Source organism: Rattus norvegicus, chromosome 11 (genome assembly GCF_021556685.1).
Source record: "Rattus norvegicus strain SHRSP/BbbUtx chromosome 11, alternate assembly SHRSP_T2T, whole genome shotgun sequence".
In the NCBI taxonomy this organism is placed as follows: Eukaryota; Metazoa; Chordata; class Mammalia; order Rodentia; family Muridae; genus Rattus; species Rattus norvegicus.
Window position 1 is genome coordinate 77362774 of NC_141544.1, and position 17821 is coordinate 77380594.

General features: G+C 36.9%; 1 protein-coding gene across 8 annotated transcripts in view; it reads left to right on the forward strand.

Annotated features, from left to right (window-relative positions):
- The window catches only part of Stxbp5l (syntaxin binding protein 5L), a 328953-nt gene that overhangs the window by 279197 nt on the left and 31935 nt on the right, over nt 1-17821 (forward strand). For 5 of the 8 annotated variants that reach the window (XR_015632666.1, XR_015632667.1, NM_001271250.2 and 2 more), the window contains 2 exons: nt 12052-12222; nt 14340-14579. Coding sequence is in view for 6 of the 8 variants with exons in the window: in NM_001271250.2 (NP_001258179.1) it covers nt 12052-12222; nt 14340-14579 (411 nt within the window). In the remaining 2 variants the exon portion in view is untranslated. Of the gene's footprint in view, nt 1-810; nt 862-12051; nt 12223-14339; nt 14580-17821 lie in introns of all 8 variants that reach the window. The other 3 variants (XM_087575822.1, XM_087575823.1, XM_087575825.1) reach the window with 2 other exon arrangements.

Sequence of the window (17821 nt, forward strand, 5' to 3'; positions counted from 1 at the left end):
TTCTTTCTCTGATTCCTTCAACGGGGGACCTATTCTCAGTTCAGTGGTTTGCTGCTGGCATTCGCCTCTGTATTTGCTGTATTCTGGCTGTGTCTCTCAGGAGCGATCTACATCCGGCTCCTGTCGGTCTGCACTTCTTTGCTTCATCCATCTTGTCTAATTGGGTGGCTGTATATGTATGGGACACATGTGGGGCAGGCTCTGAATGGGTGTTCCTTCAGTCTCTGTTTTAATCTTTGCCTCTCCCTTCCCTGCCAAGGGTATTCTTTTTCCTCATTTAAAGAAGGAGTGAAGCATTCACATTTTGATCATCCGTCTTGAGTTTCGTTTGTTCTAGGGATCTAGGGTAATTCAAGCATTTGGGCTAATAGCCACTTATCAATGAGTGCATACCATGTATGTCTTTCTGTGATTGGGTTAGCTCACTCAGGATGATATTTTCCAGTTCCAACCATTTGCCTACGAATTTCATAAACTCGTTGTTTTTGATAGCTGAGTAATATTCCATTGTGTAGATGTACTTTTCTATTAAGAAATCACATATCACACCTTGTGTAATAAACTATCTAAATATCCCCTTAATTATTTACTCTAGAAACAAATGCTTTATTTGTGTTTCGGTTTGAATATTTAATGTTTGCTACTGAATGGCAGCCAACATTAGGACAATCCTCCTGTTCCCATAAATGTATAGTAAGTTTAATTTTCAGAAGGCTGTTACTGACTATACTGTGAAACATACTGCCCTCCACACTCCTCTTTAATTTCACACGATTAACAACTGCCTTTTTCCTTTTTCTGTTTTTTCAGTCAAAGGATCAAGAAAGTTAAGTCTGCCAACAGATCTTAAGGCTGATCTTGGTACAGTAGGCAAAAGCCAACAACTTTAAGTTTTCTTACATTCTTTTGGCTGGACATTTTTACCAACCAACCCATAAATGGCATAGCTTCCTAGGTAGCCATATTTAATAGCTTTCCACACCAATAAAAAAGGGGCTTTCCTGAAAATTACCATGGAGTTCTGTTGGCAGCATTCGACATTTCATTTGTTAATAATCATTTCACAAAATTACATTTTATAAGACATTACACACCAAGGTATGTGATGTTTCTTGTTTTCTTTTCCATCACAAAAAAATGTTTTAAAACATTTGTCACAGATAGATTTTTGTAACTGAATTTTGTAAATGAGCATTTTTCTGGATTTCTTTTCCTTATTGTGTATGTTAGTATTTTTTTTAGAAGTTATACTATTTAACCAAAAAGGTATGTTATAAGATAGAGTTTGGCTATGTTTTTTGTTGTTGTTTGTTTTTGAATATTATAGATAATTTCATTCAAGGTGCTTGGCTTTTTGTAGTGGTCATCGGCTATGCGTTAAATCTCATGGTGAGACAAACTTTCTCAGATAGGCCTTGACATCTCTTTGAGCACTCGTCTCTGCTTGTCCTGGTATGAGAAATTTGGTTATGCTTTTTGAAACTTCATTACATAACCGATATTATATATTTCCTTTGTTCCAACGCAAAGCTTTGGCATGAAATCAGATGACGGTCATGGTTCCATAGACCCCTTTGTGCCGTTGAGGTTTAAAAAGCTGTTCTATATTATGCTTTTATTCAGCTCTTTGACATTGCTGTTCTTATTCTCAATCCGAATTGTGTTTTTCGTCTGAAAGCAGAAACTAAGACCATTGCTGCTAACTGGTAGAATATAAGATCCATAAGACTTTGATGCCCTACAGTAAATCTGCCTGGCCTTGAGTTTCTGTTTCCTTGGAGATTTTCAGTGCTGCCTCTCTCCCAGGGGGGTTACAGGTCTGTTTAAATTATTTACTTCCTGTTGATTTAGCTTCAGTAGATCACACCATCCATTTCTTTTAGGCCTTCCAGTTTGGTGGAATACAGATTTTTAAAGGATGTCCTTATGGTTCTCCAAATTTCCTCATTATCTGTTATGGCATCTCCCTTTTCATCTCTAATTTTATAATTTGGATTGTTTTTTTCTTTTGATTAATTTGGCTAAAGGTTTGCAATACTATGAATTTTTTCAAAGACCCAACTCTTCGGTTCATTGACTTTTTCATATTTTTTTATTAATTTTGGCTTTGAGACTGATTGTTTCTTCTCAAGTACACTTTTTAGGTATTGTTTCTTCCTGTTTCTAAAGCCTTCAAGTGTACCACTAGGTTACTGTTATGATATCTTCCAGTGTAGGTTGTTGGCTTCTCTGGTTTTGTTTGTTCATCATGCCTTCCTCTTAGACTTGCCTTCATTGTCCTGAAGATATGGGTGTGTTGTGCTTTTATCTTCATTCAATTCTTGGAAGGTTTTAATTTCCTTCTTGATTTCTCTCTGAACCCAATTTTCACTCAAAAGTGAGTTGTTCAGCTGTCATGAGGTTGTGTAGTGTTTATTGTTCCTATTGTCAGTGAGATACCACATATTTTAGTACATCGTGGCAGCAAAGGATGCAGGGCATCATTCCTTTTTTTTCTTTTTTTGGGATATTTTTATTTGCATTTCAAATGTTATTCCCTTTCCCGGTTTCCTGGACATAAGCCCCCTATCCCATTCCCTTCCCCTTCTTCTATAAGGGTGTTCCCCTCCCCATCCGCCCCCACTTACTGCACCCTCTCCGCAACATTCCCCTACACTGAAGGTCCAATCTTGGCAAGACCAAGGGCTTTTCCTTCCACTGGTGCCCCAACAAGGCCATCCTCTGCTACATATACAGCTGGAGTAGTGGGTCAGTCCATGTATAGTCTTTGGGGAGTGGTTTAGTCCCTGGGAGCTCTGGTTGGTTGGCATTGTTGTTCATATGGGGTCTCAGCCCCTTCAGCTCTTTCAATCCTTTCTCTAATTCCTCCAATGGAGGTCCAGTTCTCAATTCGATGGCTTACTGCTAGCAGTCGGCTCTGTATTTGACATGCTCTGGTTGTGACTCTCTGTATCCGGTTCCTGTCAGCATGCACTTCTTAGCTTAATCAATATTATCTAGCTTTGGAGGCCATACACACACACACACATACACACACACACACACACACACACACACACATATGTGTGTGTGTGTGTATATATATATATATATATATATATATATATATATATATATATTGCAAGTGTATGTACATATGCGCCACATGTGGAGCAGGCTCTGAATGGCCACTCCTTCATTCTCTGCCCCAAACTTTGCCTCCATATCCCCTCCTATGAATATTTTTGTTCCCCCTTTTAAGAAGGACTAAAGCATCCACACTTTGGTCATCCTTCTCCTTGAGCTTCATGTGGTCTCTGGATTGTATCTTGGTAATTCGAGCTTTTGGGCTAGTATCACTTAACAGTGAGTTCATACCTGTATGTTTCTCTGTGATTGGGTTACCTCACTCAGAATGATATTTTCTAGCTCAATCCATTTGCCTATAAATTTCATGGAGTCATTGTTTTTAATAGCTGAGTAGTATTCCATTGTGTAGATGTACCATATTTTCTGTATCCATTCCTCTGTTGAAGGGCATCTGGGTTCTTTCCAGCTTCTGGCTATTATAAATAAGGCTGCTATGAACACAGTGGAGCACGTGTCTTTGTTGTATATTGGAGTATCTTTTGGTTATATGCCCAGGAGAGGTATAGCTGGATCCTCAGGTAGTGCATTGTCCAATTTTCTGAGGAACCTCCAAACTGATTTCCAGAATGGTTGTACCAGTTTGCCATCCCACCAACAATGGAGGAATGTTCCTCTTTCTCCAGAACCTCGCCAGCATCTGTTGTCACCTGAACTTTTGATCTTAGCCATTCTGACTGGTATGAGGTAGAATCTCAGAGTTGTTTTGATTTGCATTCAGGACATCATTTCAAGTTTTCTATATTGAATGAGATGTGCCATGTGTGCTAATTTGTGGTCCGTTTTGGGAAAAGTTTCATAAGCTGCTGAGAAAAAAAAATGTATCCTTTAGTGATTGAGCAGAATGTTCTATAGATGACTGTTAGGTCAATTTGAATTATATTATTTAACTTCAGAGTTTCTCTATTTTTCATCTTGATGACCTGTTTACTGGTGATGGTAGGGTATTGAACTTACTATTAGTGTGTTAGGGTCAATATGTGATTTTAAATCTAGTAGTGTTTCTTTTTTAAAATTGGGTGCTTTGTGTTTGGTGTGTAAAAGTTTAAACAAAGATCTATAACCAAGTTTGCTCTCTGGCTTCTACACACATAATATGGCACCCACTGTAGGTGGCCATTTTGTCCTATTAATTGTGTCCTCTTTCAATGTCTGTAAAAAAACTTTGGGGCCATTTTTACCATGTTAATCCTACCAATCCATTAGCACGGGAGATCTTTCCATTTTTCACTTTCTTTTTTCAGGGACTTGAAGTTCTTGTTATACAGATCTTCAACTTGCTTGGTTAGAGTTACATCAAGATATTTTATATTATTTGTGGCTATCGTGAAGGGTATTGTTTCTCTAACTTTCTCACACCATTTACCATTTGCATGGAGGACTACTGATTTCTTTGATTTCAGCATCTAATGAGACCATGTGACTTTTTTTCTTTGAGTTTGTTTATATAGTGGATTAATTTGATAGGATTTTTATATACGGAACCATTCCTGAATCCCTGGGATGATTATGGTAAATAATGTTTTTGATGCGTTCTTTGATTCTGTTTGTGAGAATCTTATTGAGTATTTTTATATCAATGTTCATGAAGGAAATTGGTCTGAAGTTCTCTTCTTTGTTGGGTCTTTGGGTGGTTTAGATTTCAGCGTAACTGTGGCCTAACAGAATGAATTACTATTCTGCTACTTCTGTTTCTACTTTGTGGAATAGTTTTAGGGGTTTCTGTTGTTATGTCTCCCTTTTCCTTTTTGATTTTGTTAATTTGGATACTGTCTCTGGGCCTTTTAGTATGTTTGTTTGGCTAAGGGTGACTATTTCTGATCATCTGCTCCTCCTGGTCAGGTGTGCTTTTAAGGTGCTTGTATGAGATCTCCCCAATTTCTTTATGAAGGCATTTTGTGCTATGAACTTTCCTCTTAGCACTGCTTTCAGTATATCCCATAAATTTGCCTATGTTGTGCCTTCACTTTCATTGAGTTCTAAATAGTCTTTAACTTCTTTATTTTTTCCCTGACCCAGTGGTCATTCAATAGAGTTATTCAGTTTCCTGGAGTATGTGGGATTTCTGGTGTTTCTGTGATTATTGAAGTCCAGCTTTAATCTGTGTTTATCTAATAGAATTCAAGAGGTTATATCAATTTTCTTGTATCTGTTAAGGCTTGCTTTGTGACTGACTATATGGTAGATTTTGGAGAAAGTTCCATGAGGTGCTGAGAAGGTATATTCTCTTGTTTTGGATGGAAAGTTCTGTAGATATCTGCTAAATTTATTTGGTTCATAACATCTGTTAGTTTGATTGTTTCTGGTTAGTTTCTGTTTTGATGACCTATCCATTAGTGATAGTGGGGTGAAGAAGTCTCCCACTACTATTGTGTGGGGTTCCATGTATGATTTAAGCTGTAATAAAGTTTCTTTTTCAAATCTGGGTGCCCTTGCATTTAGAGCATAACTGTTCAGAATTGGGATATCATCTTGGCAAATTTTTCCTTTTATAAAAGGAAGTATGGGGGTTGGGGATTTGGCTCAGTGGTAGAGCGCTTCCTAGCAAGCGCAAGGCCCTGGGTTCGGTCCCCAGCTCTGGAAAAAAAGAAAAGAAAAAAAAAAGAAAGGAAGGAAGTATGGAGTGTCCTTCTCCATATCTTTTGGTTAGTTTTGGCTGAAACTCAATTTCATTAGAAATTAAAATAGCTACTTCATCTTATTTCTTGGGTTTGTTTGCTAGGAAAACCTTTTTCTAGCTCTTTACTCTGAGGTAATATCTATCTTTGTTGCTGAGGTGAGTTTCTTATATGTGGCAGAATGGTGGGTCTTATTTATATCCCCAGTCTGTTAGCCTGTGTCTTTTTCTTTGTGAATTGAGACCATCAATATTGAGAGATATGACCAATGATTGTTTATTCCAGTTATTTTGATGGTAGAGGTGGTACTGTGCATGTGTGAATCTCTTTTGTGTTTGCTATGACACGATTAACTTATGTTTTCTTAGGCATAAATTACCTTCAGTGTTGTAGAGTTTTCCTTCTAGTTAATCCTCTGTATGGCTGGATTAGTAGAAAGATATTGTTTGAATTTGATTTGGTCATGGAATAGCTTGTTTTCTTCATCTATGGTGATTGAAAGTTTTGCTGGGTGTAGTAGTCTGGACTGGCATCTGTGGCATTGGTGTTTGCAAGGCATCTGTCCAGGATGTTCTGACATTTAGAATCTCTGTTGAGAAGTCACTTATAATTCTGATAGGTCTGCCTTTATATGTTTCTTCACTTTTTTCCCCATGCAGCTTTAATATTCTTTCTTTGTTTTGTACATTCAATATTTTGATTATTATATGGCAAGAGAATTTTCTTTTCTAATCCAACCTATTTGGTATTCTGTAAGCTTCTCGTATGTTTATAGCCATCTCTTTCCTAGGTTAGAGAAATTTTCTTCTATGATTTTGTTGAAAATGTTTTCTAGTCCTTTGAACTGGGAATCTTTACCCTCTTTTATTCCTGTTATTGTTAGGTTTGGACTTATCACAGTGTGCCAAATTTCCTGGATGTTTTAAGTTAGGAACTTTTTACATTTTGCATTTTTCTTTGACCAATGTCAATGTTTCTTCTATGGTATCTTCTACACCTGAGATTCTTTCCTCCATCCCCTGCATTCTATTGGTGATGCTTGTGTCTGTAGTTCCTGTTCTCTTTCCTAGGTTTTCAATCTCCAGTGTTGCCTTGATTTGTGTTTTCTTTATTGATTCTATTCCCATTTTTAGGTCTTAAACCATTTTATTCATTTTCTTTACCTGTTTGTGTTTCTTAAGGGAATATTTTTATCCTCTTTAAAGGCCTGTATCATCTTCAGGGGATGGGATTTAAGGTCACAGCCTTGCTCTTGAGGTGTGCTAGCATATCCAGGGCTTGCTGAAGTAGGAGAGCTGGGTTCTGATGGTGCCATGTTGTACTGACTTCTGTTGATTATGTTCTCGAACTCGCCTTTCACTATCTGGCTGTCTCTGGCATTGGCTGGCCTGGAATCCTGGGACACAGGTGAAGCTGTGTCCTGGGTCATAGAAGGTCTCCCTGGAAGCAGGCAGAACTTTGGGGTGGGAGGTGGCTTAGTGTGCAGGTAGAGGTGCAGACTGGAATGAAGATGGAGCTCCAATAGGGCAGCAGAGACCTCAGGCTGCTGAGCTTGGTGGGGTCCCAGCAGGCAGAGGGACTAGGGCAAGGGTCTCACTTGTGTCCCAGGTTAGAGAGGGCTTCCTGAGAGGCAGGTGGAGCTGTAGTGTGGAGGTCAACAAGCTTGTTGAGACTATGTATGGAGGCATGGACCAGAAGGAAGATCTTCATGGCAGTGTTAACACTATTACCTTGTTCTACCTCCAATGAATGGGATCTTCTAACATAATACTGCCCAAGATTAAAGTGGTGATGTAATTCTTTAGCTATCTATCCTGATTCTAAATGAGTCATGACAGAGTATCATGGTTATAAGAACCTGTAGAGTCTTTGGTGTCCACCAAGACCTTGCCCTATCTGGCAGTGATGTAGACTGAAACATGAGTCTTTCCTAATGGAACATAGGTGTCCACCTAATGGCAAGGCAGTTATTGAGCTACATTTGTGAGCACTTACCTGGCGATAGCTGAGTCCTCCAAGTTTAAGAATGGTACAGTCCCATAGACTACTCGGTCTGATGCTAATCTAGGTTGCATCTGACTCTAATATCTGCATTGGCCTCCAGTTTCAGGGGAAGAAAGTAGCTGTGTCCTGGGCTCATTCTAAGGCTGGAAATGATGGAGCAAATTGTAAGTCTGTACCATCAATCTTCACCTGACTTTCCATGGTTGTCTAGAAGCTTGGTTTGGGAGCTTTAGTTTGTCTACAACTCTTTCATTCTTACCTGATACTGAATTTCATCATGAGAAGCGCTGTGCTAGCTGTCATCTCCATGGATGGAGACTCGCTTTCCACTTCCAGGTGGAAGTTGGAGGAAAAGTGGTAAGGGGACGTAGCAGCCTTTTCTAACACACTGCTAGTTGCTCAGTCTCTGAGTTTTGTCTGGTGGTATGGTTGGCAATTCGCTCAGTATTGGACTTCACCATTGCAGGCCTGGGACTACAATTCAAAGCTAAGATCTAGGATTAGTTCTATCTCCTGCCCTAAAGCAGTTATTCTCTAGGCATGTGCAGCTTAGAGTTGGGAGGCAGGGAGAGGAGTGCAAGAATCGGTCATTTTCCTCTTTCATTCTCATTTCCTTTGATGGTTCAATTATACTATGGGGTTTGGGTTTTTGTTTTTGTTTGTTATTTTTGTTTTTTGTTGTTTTGCTTTTTCAGTAGTTCTCTTAAAATTTTCAATATGCCTTCACAGCTAATTCAAATTTTCCTTTAGGTAAGACCATGCTGCTTTATAGCTGCTGTGACGTAGAGTAGCTGTCCCTTACACTGTTGTCACTCCATTTGCTTACCTATATGCTGTCTCAAACATTTTAGACAAGCTAATGTAAATATCAAATTCCTTTTAAAAATGTCACTGTGTCCTGGAAAAGGTCTGAAGCATCTTTAAAGAACACTGGATATCTTGAAAGAATAACATGTAATAATCTAGAACCTACTGAAGCAGAACCTAGGAAGAAGAGAAAATATCAATCAATAGAAACTGACATTGAAATTACAGACTGGCTACAGCTAGTGAACTACTGGTTAATAGGCAGAGGTTAAAAAGCAACATAAAATTAAAAAAAAACTTTTAGAGATTAAAAATATATTGTCTTTGAAATGATAAATGCACTAAATGGGCTTAATAAAAATAATTGACACTGCACAAGAAAAACATTAATAGACTCAAAATGTACTGTTTAGAGTAAAACTCTATGCCACCTGATATATATAACTGTAAGAATTCTAGAAAGCAAGAAAAAATGAGGAGGGGGACAGAAATAATGTTTAGATAAATAATGCTGAATAGTTGACTAATTTGATACAAAATAAAACTCCACAGTTCCCAAAATATATGAACCCCAAGCCTAAGAAATATAAAGAAAAATGTATGAAATGCATTGTAATTTAAGTTTTTTTTAAAGATTTATTTATTTATATGAGCACACTGTAGCTATGTTTAGATGCACCAGAAGAGGGCATCAGATCCCATTACAGATGGTTGTGAGCCACCATGTGGTTGCTGGGAATTGAACTCAGGACCTCTGGAAGAGCAGTCAGTGCTCTTGACCGCTGAGCCATCTCTCCAGCCCCCTGTAATTGAAATTTTTAAAAAGCGAATTAGCCAGAGATGGGAAATGACATTTTAACATGTCAAGTAGCAAAAATAAGAATGAAGCAGATTTTCCACAGAAAATGAAAGGTGGGAGGCAGTAGGAAAGTATGTTTAAACTACTGAAAAGAAAAAAAATCACTCTAAAATTGTATATGCAATAGAAATATTGTTTAAAATGAAGATTAAATAAATGCTTTCCTGGTTATACAAAAGTTAAAGCCATACATGGTGACACATATCTGTTGCATTCCCATCATTTGGAAAGGAGAAGCAAAAATATCACAGTCTTGAGAGCAGCCTCAAGTCTATAGTGCTACTCTATGTCAAAAAGTGGCAGACTTACACACACATATGCCTGAAAAAGTCCAACTCTCAGGAAAAAAAGAGCAAAACAATACCAAGAGAAATCTCAATATACCCAGAAAATACAGAAGACTAAAACTAGTAAATATCTGATAAGTTAAAGATAAATTTAATTTTTAAATCTCTTAGGAAATAATTGATATCTGAGAAAATCTAAACTACCCTTTGAAGAATGAATGAATGAATGAGCAAAAATCAGCTTGTCTGGATAATGGAACATTCCTCAGAACTGAAAATAAACGACTGCCTAACACATTCAACAGGAAAGAATCTTATACTAACCATGATGAGAGAAAGAAGCCAAGCAAACCCAAATATAAACTGGTTCTAGATTAGCCTAAACAGTAAAATAATATGACGGTGAATGACTTTGTCAATAGCTACATTTCTTTCTCTTTGGATTTAGCACTTTTATTATTATAAATTTCCAGTTTGACTGTCTGAGCTCTGACTAACCATTTTCTTTTTCTAAATCAATTCTTATATATCTTGAACGTCTATCATTGTATCTATGTACTTGATTTGATCTTGTACGCGTGTGTGTATGTGTGTGTGTGTGTGTATGCATAGGTCCTAAAGCAAGGTTTTATATATATATATATATATATATATAGTGTATATATATATGTATATATATGTATATATATGGTATATATATGTATATATATATATGAATGAATTAGCTGTGAAGGCATATATATAATCTTTAGGGAGAGCAGGTTTCTACTGACTGCTGAACTCAGGATAGGAGTATTGCTGCAAATTATTCCTTAAGTAGTTGTCATTTTCTAATTCTCATTAATCTGTTAGCGTCAATCATTGCTCTAATTTAAAGAGGAATAGAACTCTTGACTTTCCCTTCCCAGTATCTAACTCTTCATAAGATAACTTCTGCCTTTTCATCTGGGATTTCTGAAATTCTATTCAATAAAAAAGTTGCTTTCTAAAATGACTAATTTCAATGTACTTCATCAGCTTCTTAAACACTACTAAATATGTTTCAAAGGTATCATTCTTTCCCAAATATTTTAGCTCTGTAATCCAGTTTAAGCATGTATATCAATTGAGAAAATCAGTTTAGAATATTGTCTGATGAGAAAAATGTCATTTTTTCTGTTCTTCATTTTCCTCATGTATATCACAATAATAATAAATTATATTAAAGGATTATTTTAAAATTGAATGATATTATATACATATATATATAGATATCACACCATTTAAATTATTAATAAATGTTAACTCTTATTTTAAAAATTAATAGGAAAATCTAGTTTAATTTGCATTAAAATGATGAGAAATAATTCTTTCCTGCCCATGAGTAGGAATCCAGGAAATGCATCATTTCCGGCTTTGAAACTACAGCACAGAAAGCCTATTATGTATTTCCAGCTCCACATATTCCACATTGCCAGTAAATATTTCCATGCAGCTCATTCTCAAGAATGACCAAAGCAGAAGGGACCTTAATGTAGTCTTTATGTTTTCAGAACTGTGAGCGATACTTCAAATACAATGTCTTAACTTTAAGCAAATAAGAAAATACGTTTTTGTGGATGGAACATATACTGAATAACTTTCCTACCATTAAGGTGTGCTCCTAGAAGTTTTTAAAGTAATCCCCAAACCTTCGCCAGCATTAGATGAACAATTTATACATGAATAATTTTATACTGTGAAACAAGAGTGGTGATAGCCCAATTATGCAGTGTCTGTTGCAGTCCTCTGTGTAGGACATGTACCCCATGAATTACGGAAACTGGATGAAGTAACAGTATTCCAGATTCACAGAGGAAACCAAAGTGTGAAGACTTTAGTTGGCAGAACTAATTAGTGTCAGGACTGGAATTACACCTGGGGAGTGTGGCTCCAACCTGGCATCTTTAAGTACCATTCTCAGGAGCACAGTATGATGCTGTCATTCTATACCTTAAACTCCAAGTAAAGAAAGTCCTTCCAAACTTACATGAATTGGATCTGTTCAAATAATGCAACAAAAAGTACAGTATTAAAGCATATGTCATATTGCCATTCAACAATATGTTAAGTACATAGTAGGGAAATATATGACATTTCAAGAAATGTTAATTAGACAAATTATGAAAATATGTCCTATACATAATAAGTATCTTGATTTTGTTATAATCTGAAATTGTAACTAAATCTTAAAATAGCAAAGAATTAGTTCTATCCAAATGGATTGGAGGAAGAAGAATTCCTGTTCCTCCATTTTTAACCTGTGCCTTTGGATTTCCTCATCTGAAGACTTAATTATGATATTTATTCTGCCTTCTTCCTCTTGGTACAGACCATGTAAATGGACACTGCACAAGTCCAACCTCTCAGAGTTGCAGTTCTGGAAAACGTCTTTCCAGTGCTGATGTTTCAAAAGTAAATCGCTGGGGTCCTGGAAGACCACCATTTAGAAAGGCACAGTCAGCTGCTTGCATGGAGATATCTTTACCAGTTACAACTGAAGGTAGGATAAACATACCAATTTCTGTGAGTACAGTTGAAAATTTGATAAAATTTGGTTTATCATGGTAACAGGTGCTGGGAGACAAGGAAATGGAAGTGACATTTAAAAGATGATTTTTAAAAAAATGACATGACATTGAAAAACTGAGATCCTGTTTGGCTGTGGCCATAACTCCAATCCTATTCCTTACTCACCTCCTTCCTTATCTCTAAAAATAAAATGATTCCACTGTAGGTAGCCTATGCAAGTTATAATCTATAACTGCAACCTTAATTTCCTCTACTGTCAAAGGAATATAACCATGTTTAAAATAACACATTATTAAATTCTAAAATTTAGAATCATAGCCGGGTCTAGTGGCATAGACCTGTAATCCCAGCTGCTGGGAGGCTGAGGCAGGAGGATTGCAATTTCAAGACCTGCCTGGGTTAGGAAGGGAGCTCAAGGCCAGTCTGGACCATTTAACAAGACCCTGTCTCAAAGCATAAAGTCCAAAAGGGTCTGGGGATATAACCCAGTGGCTGAGCAGTTGCCCAGTCTGCATGAAGTCCAGGATACATCCCCAGTACCACAAAAATAAATAAAAAATAAACAAAAACTAAATAAAGTTTATAATGTTTGTAAAACTTTTAAGGAAGTATTGTTTCCTTGTTTATAGAATGATAATGAGTGCAATACAAGAGGAAAAAATAAAAAACAGAGAAGGAAAGAAAACAGAATCTAATCTTTTGCTTTTACTCTTTTGGTAATAAAGATTTCAGGGGCAGAGTGGGGAGAAATAATGGGAATATTTGAGTATAGTAGTAACTCCATACTGTCCTTTACGATTTCAAGCAACAAGCAGTCATTGCTCTTCAAAAATGTTTATAATGAATTCATTACTCAGATTCGGTTTAATGTTATGCCATACGGAATCTGCTCCGGGAGATGTAGAAAATCACAGTATCATCTTTCTAACAGGTCTTTGTGAATTTCGGTGTTGAGTGGTGGCAATGGAAACGCCATGCGAGGGTTAAGAATGAGCACAACCATTGAAGTGGGTGCTGCAGATCTCTCTGCCTCCAGGTTATGCTAGAAACCAGTTTAACTTCTGTGTTCAAGGCTGTAGAGTATGTAGGTGATAGTCCACTTCTGTCTCATCTCTAAATTTTATAATGAGCTATTTTTTATAAATTTGGTAAGAGATGGAAATAGGAAATTAAAAATATTAAATCCTGTTCCTTCTAAATATGTTTTTGAAGAACTTGTCTTTCTTCTGGTTCTATAAGAATTATCAAGACATAGATTTCAGGCGTATCAAGAGGAAAAGGTGAGTAAAGATCATAGAAAAATAGGAGCTTGTACAGCAGAGTGATTAGACAACAGTGTAAGTGTGTCACTGTTGAACAGAGGGTTAATTTGTGCTCGTTGGAGTGTACACACGTGCAGGTGTTGACAGACAAGAGCATCCACAGCCATACTGTTGCTCCTTTCCTAAGTGATCTGACGCCTTCTCAGAAAGTAAGTGTTAAAGGGTGTCCTTGGCAAAGTTAGAACTGGACTTGGATCGCAGATAAACAGCTTGAAACAAGTTCAAATAAATCACATTTCTACTTTTTTGCTTAAGTTAAAAGTTCAGTTTTTATAGTTTTAACTGCTTAGGATATATAATTTGTTTATCATGGAACATTCATGATCCAGATTGGTTCTTTCACATTGATAACAATGATACTGTTGGTAAGTATGAATTGCCAAGGAATCATTGATTTGGCTTCTATGATCAAAATATGGGAAGGAAAAACAATTAGCTGGTATCCAAAATTTTGCATCTTGACTGTTTAGATTTAAGATTCTAATTAAAGAATTTTAAGTGGTCTTTCGGGAAACATACAAAAGAAAATGGTGTGCTAGAACTTGGGAGACTGAAGGTTTAGTTTTAACTCTGCCTGAGTTTATGATTAACATATAGACTTGAGATTCTCCACTTTTAAAATGAGCCAGTGACCCAGATAACATGTCCTTCGTGTCAATAAACAAAGAATAATTTTTCCTCTCATAATTGTGGTTTACAGGTATTAAATCTGGCTTGTTTTGTAGATTCACTAATGCTTTACTTTTTGCTTTTCAAATGCCCATAGAAACCCGAGAGAACTCCTATAACCGCTCCAGGAGCTCTAGCATCTCCAGTATTGACAAGGATTCTAAAGAAGCAATTACAGCTTTGTACTTCATGGAATCCTTTGCACGGAAAAATGACTCTACCGTGTCCCCTTGTCTGTTTGTTGGAACTAGTCTGGGAATGGTAATACTCATCTCCCTAAATCTACCATCATCAGATGAACAAAGGTTTACAGAGCCGGTGGTGGTATTGCCAAGTGGTAAGCGGTCGTGTTCAGTCGTTCCCGTGTTGCTACTCACTCAACTGTAGTGATATGCATCGATTTTAGACAATAGCGAGGAGACTACGCCTCCTGTGTAAATGAACTACTGAGGGTTTCAGAACTCAAATACTCTTTCACCACTCACCGTACTGTCAGTTACTGGTCCTTCTGGGTAAAAGCACAGTGGTTTCTATGATGGGAAACCAGAAATGCCAGGCTAATAACTGCTTTTGAAGATAAGCTTCTCTAAAGCACTGAGATAAATGTTAATTCACAAGTCCAATTCATTTGTAATAAACTGAATTGTTTTCCCAAAGTTCTGTGCCAGGCCAGAACCTATGAGTGTTTTTACATCTTTCTTGAAGAAATCAGAATAAGTAGCATAGAAGCTCTCTAACCTAGGGTGAATATCTGAAGTCTTTGTATCCTTTTCATGGTAGAACCTCAAGAACTCAAATTAGTTGTATGTTCTATTCTACCTGGATTATCTTCTCATTTTTTCTTTTAAAAAATGTATAAGTGTAATTTCACTTGACATCCCTTTGAATGTTTTTAATAGATTCTAGTCATTATTACTCTCTTTCCTACATATAATAAATCTTTTAGATATTTTAAACTAAAAACAAATTCCATTAATATATAGGATAAGAGATTTTATTTTTAAACAGTAGATATAGCACGAGAGGTTAGAGACAGCTGTGGTTTTGTATTAACTTGTTTTACATATGTATAAACAGATGACAGGCAGAATTGTCAACTCTCTGAGTGTGGCAAATTCAGGGAGACACTTGACTCTACTAAGAACAAACACTGTGTTTTAAGCTGATACTACGTAGTAAAAAATAATTTTTACTCCATTACTAATTTTAAGGAAGTTTGTATATTTTATTCTGCTTAAGTTAGAGCCAGATCAGTGAATTCAAAATAAAGTATTAAGTATCAACTTAAAAATAATTCCCTGGACTAACATACTGTCTCTCAATTTTATAGAGATTTCTGCCATTCTTAAACAATAAAATGATGGCAAGGTAAAAATGAACATAGATATGAATTTTGCCATCTGGTTTGCAAGGTCCTTATCTAGTGTATGTGATCCAATAAGAAATCTGTCTTCTATAATATTTCAAGTTAGTATCCTACTATTTTAGAATTTTAACTATCCATAATGTATTGATTAGTTTTGTCAAATATAGATTATTAATACAAGATGTGAATAGTAGGAGAAATGACAGAAGATATGTAGCTATATATACATATATATGCAGTATATATGATTTGCTTGATTTTCTGTAAATATGGTACTTGCTTTAAAATTCATTAATTAAAAAGGTGTTAGATTCATGTTTGTTTTATAATTAACCATTGAAAGAAAAAAAAGTAGCTAGAAACCAACTTTATAGCAGTAAAAAGAGAAGAGGGAGTAGAATTCCATGTGATAAAACAGGTGACAAAAAGTCCCAAGTGGAGTCACAGCTCACTGATTGACTGTGATTATTTTTCTGGTCCTCATGTCTTTGCCATATCCATTCTCCACTGACCCCACTCAGTGTATGGAAACCCCCATGGTATTGTCCCTGCCATTATTATCCATACAGTACTGCACAGCATGTCTTTAGAATGTACCTTATATAATTAAAATGTTGTATTAATTTATTAGCAATTTCTTGTCATCCTTCCTCACATTCGCGGATACCATCAGTTTATTCTTACTGCATATGAGTTTAACTGCTTTACGTGCTCCACATTAGTAAATTCATATAATATTGATCCTTTTGCGGCTGGATTATTTCAGTAAAAGCAATGTTCTTCCATGTCTGAATTTTAGAGAGCTACCTTCTTCTAAGGTTGACCAATATTGCATTGCATCTATAATCACATTTTTACCCATCCATCAGCTGGAGACTTAAGTTGTGAAAAGTGCTGCAGAGAAGCATGTATGACCACACAGTCCTGGAACACAACCCCACAGCTGGATCTCTTCATTATATGTCAGTCCCACTTTTAATTTTTTGGAAAATCTCCACACCCCTTTCCATTTCTCTTTACCACTTTAATTGACAGTGGGACTAGGGAGAATGGACCCTGCAGATGAGGCAGACTAACGTCTCATGCAATACCCAAATTATTCACAGCATCAGGCAATTTATTCCCTTAGGGCTAAGAACGATCACCGGGATTCAAGCTGTATAAAATCACAAGGACAAGCCGCATGTGGCAAACCCGTGTTTTTCAGTAGAAGTATATAAACAATAGCCAGTTGTAATGGATAATCTGAAGTAAACTCACCCGGGAGGGGCATAAAAGCACGTTCCACGAGAAATTCCATGTTTTGATTAAACTGAGGTCATAAGACTTGTTTTCTTGGGGTTTTCTCACAAGCACTCAAAATTCTCCTCACAGAACTCCACTCTGGGACGGTGTTTCTGACTCATGTCCATTGAACTACTCTGCATGTATGGTTATACAAACGACGTGTTTTAGTTTCTCCACATCATGCCATCCCTAGCTTTTGATGTTTTAAACACAGTTATCCTAGCAGATGTCAGGCTGTACCTCACCATGTTTCTTATGACCCCGGTGGTCTGACACACTAGATACTCTAAAGGAAGTGAATCCAACACTAGAATCGTACAGAGCCCCTGAGCAATCCCGGAGCGAGTAAGGAGCTTGAATCAGTAACTGACAAGGGCACTGCTGAGAGTAAACCCCTCCCTTTCTAAGGGATGCTTCACGTGGATGATCTGATGTGTCCGAGCGACAAATTCTTACCGCTACCGTGGAAGTTTGAAGTGTGTTTAGTCGTTGAGCTGGAAATGCCTATAACTCTCTTCCACACTGTCTCTTTTGTTTGTATCAGAATCATTTAAATGTATCCTCGAGATAAGGACCCCCACCCCCTCTGACTCAGTAGGTCTAAAGCAATCTAAGGATTTGCACTTTTAGCAAGTTCCTGTGGGATGCTAGAAATTGGGCCATTTTTGTCCCTGTTGTGTATTGATATATTGTAATTTCCTTATTAATAATTAATAAAATGAAGCCCAGGGAAGTTAAACAGTATGCTTCAAGCAAATTAGAGAAAGAATTAGATTTGAAGCTAAGTTTCTTGAATCCCAATTCACTCTATTTGAGTTCACATTGTGTTACTTGGTTCTAACATCTTATTGTGCCTAATTGCTGGATTAGAAACTGCCAGCTGTACCTGACCTCCCAGTCCTGATCCAGTGAACTGGCCTGTGTAA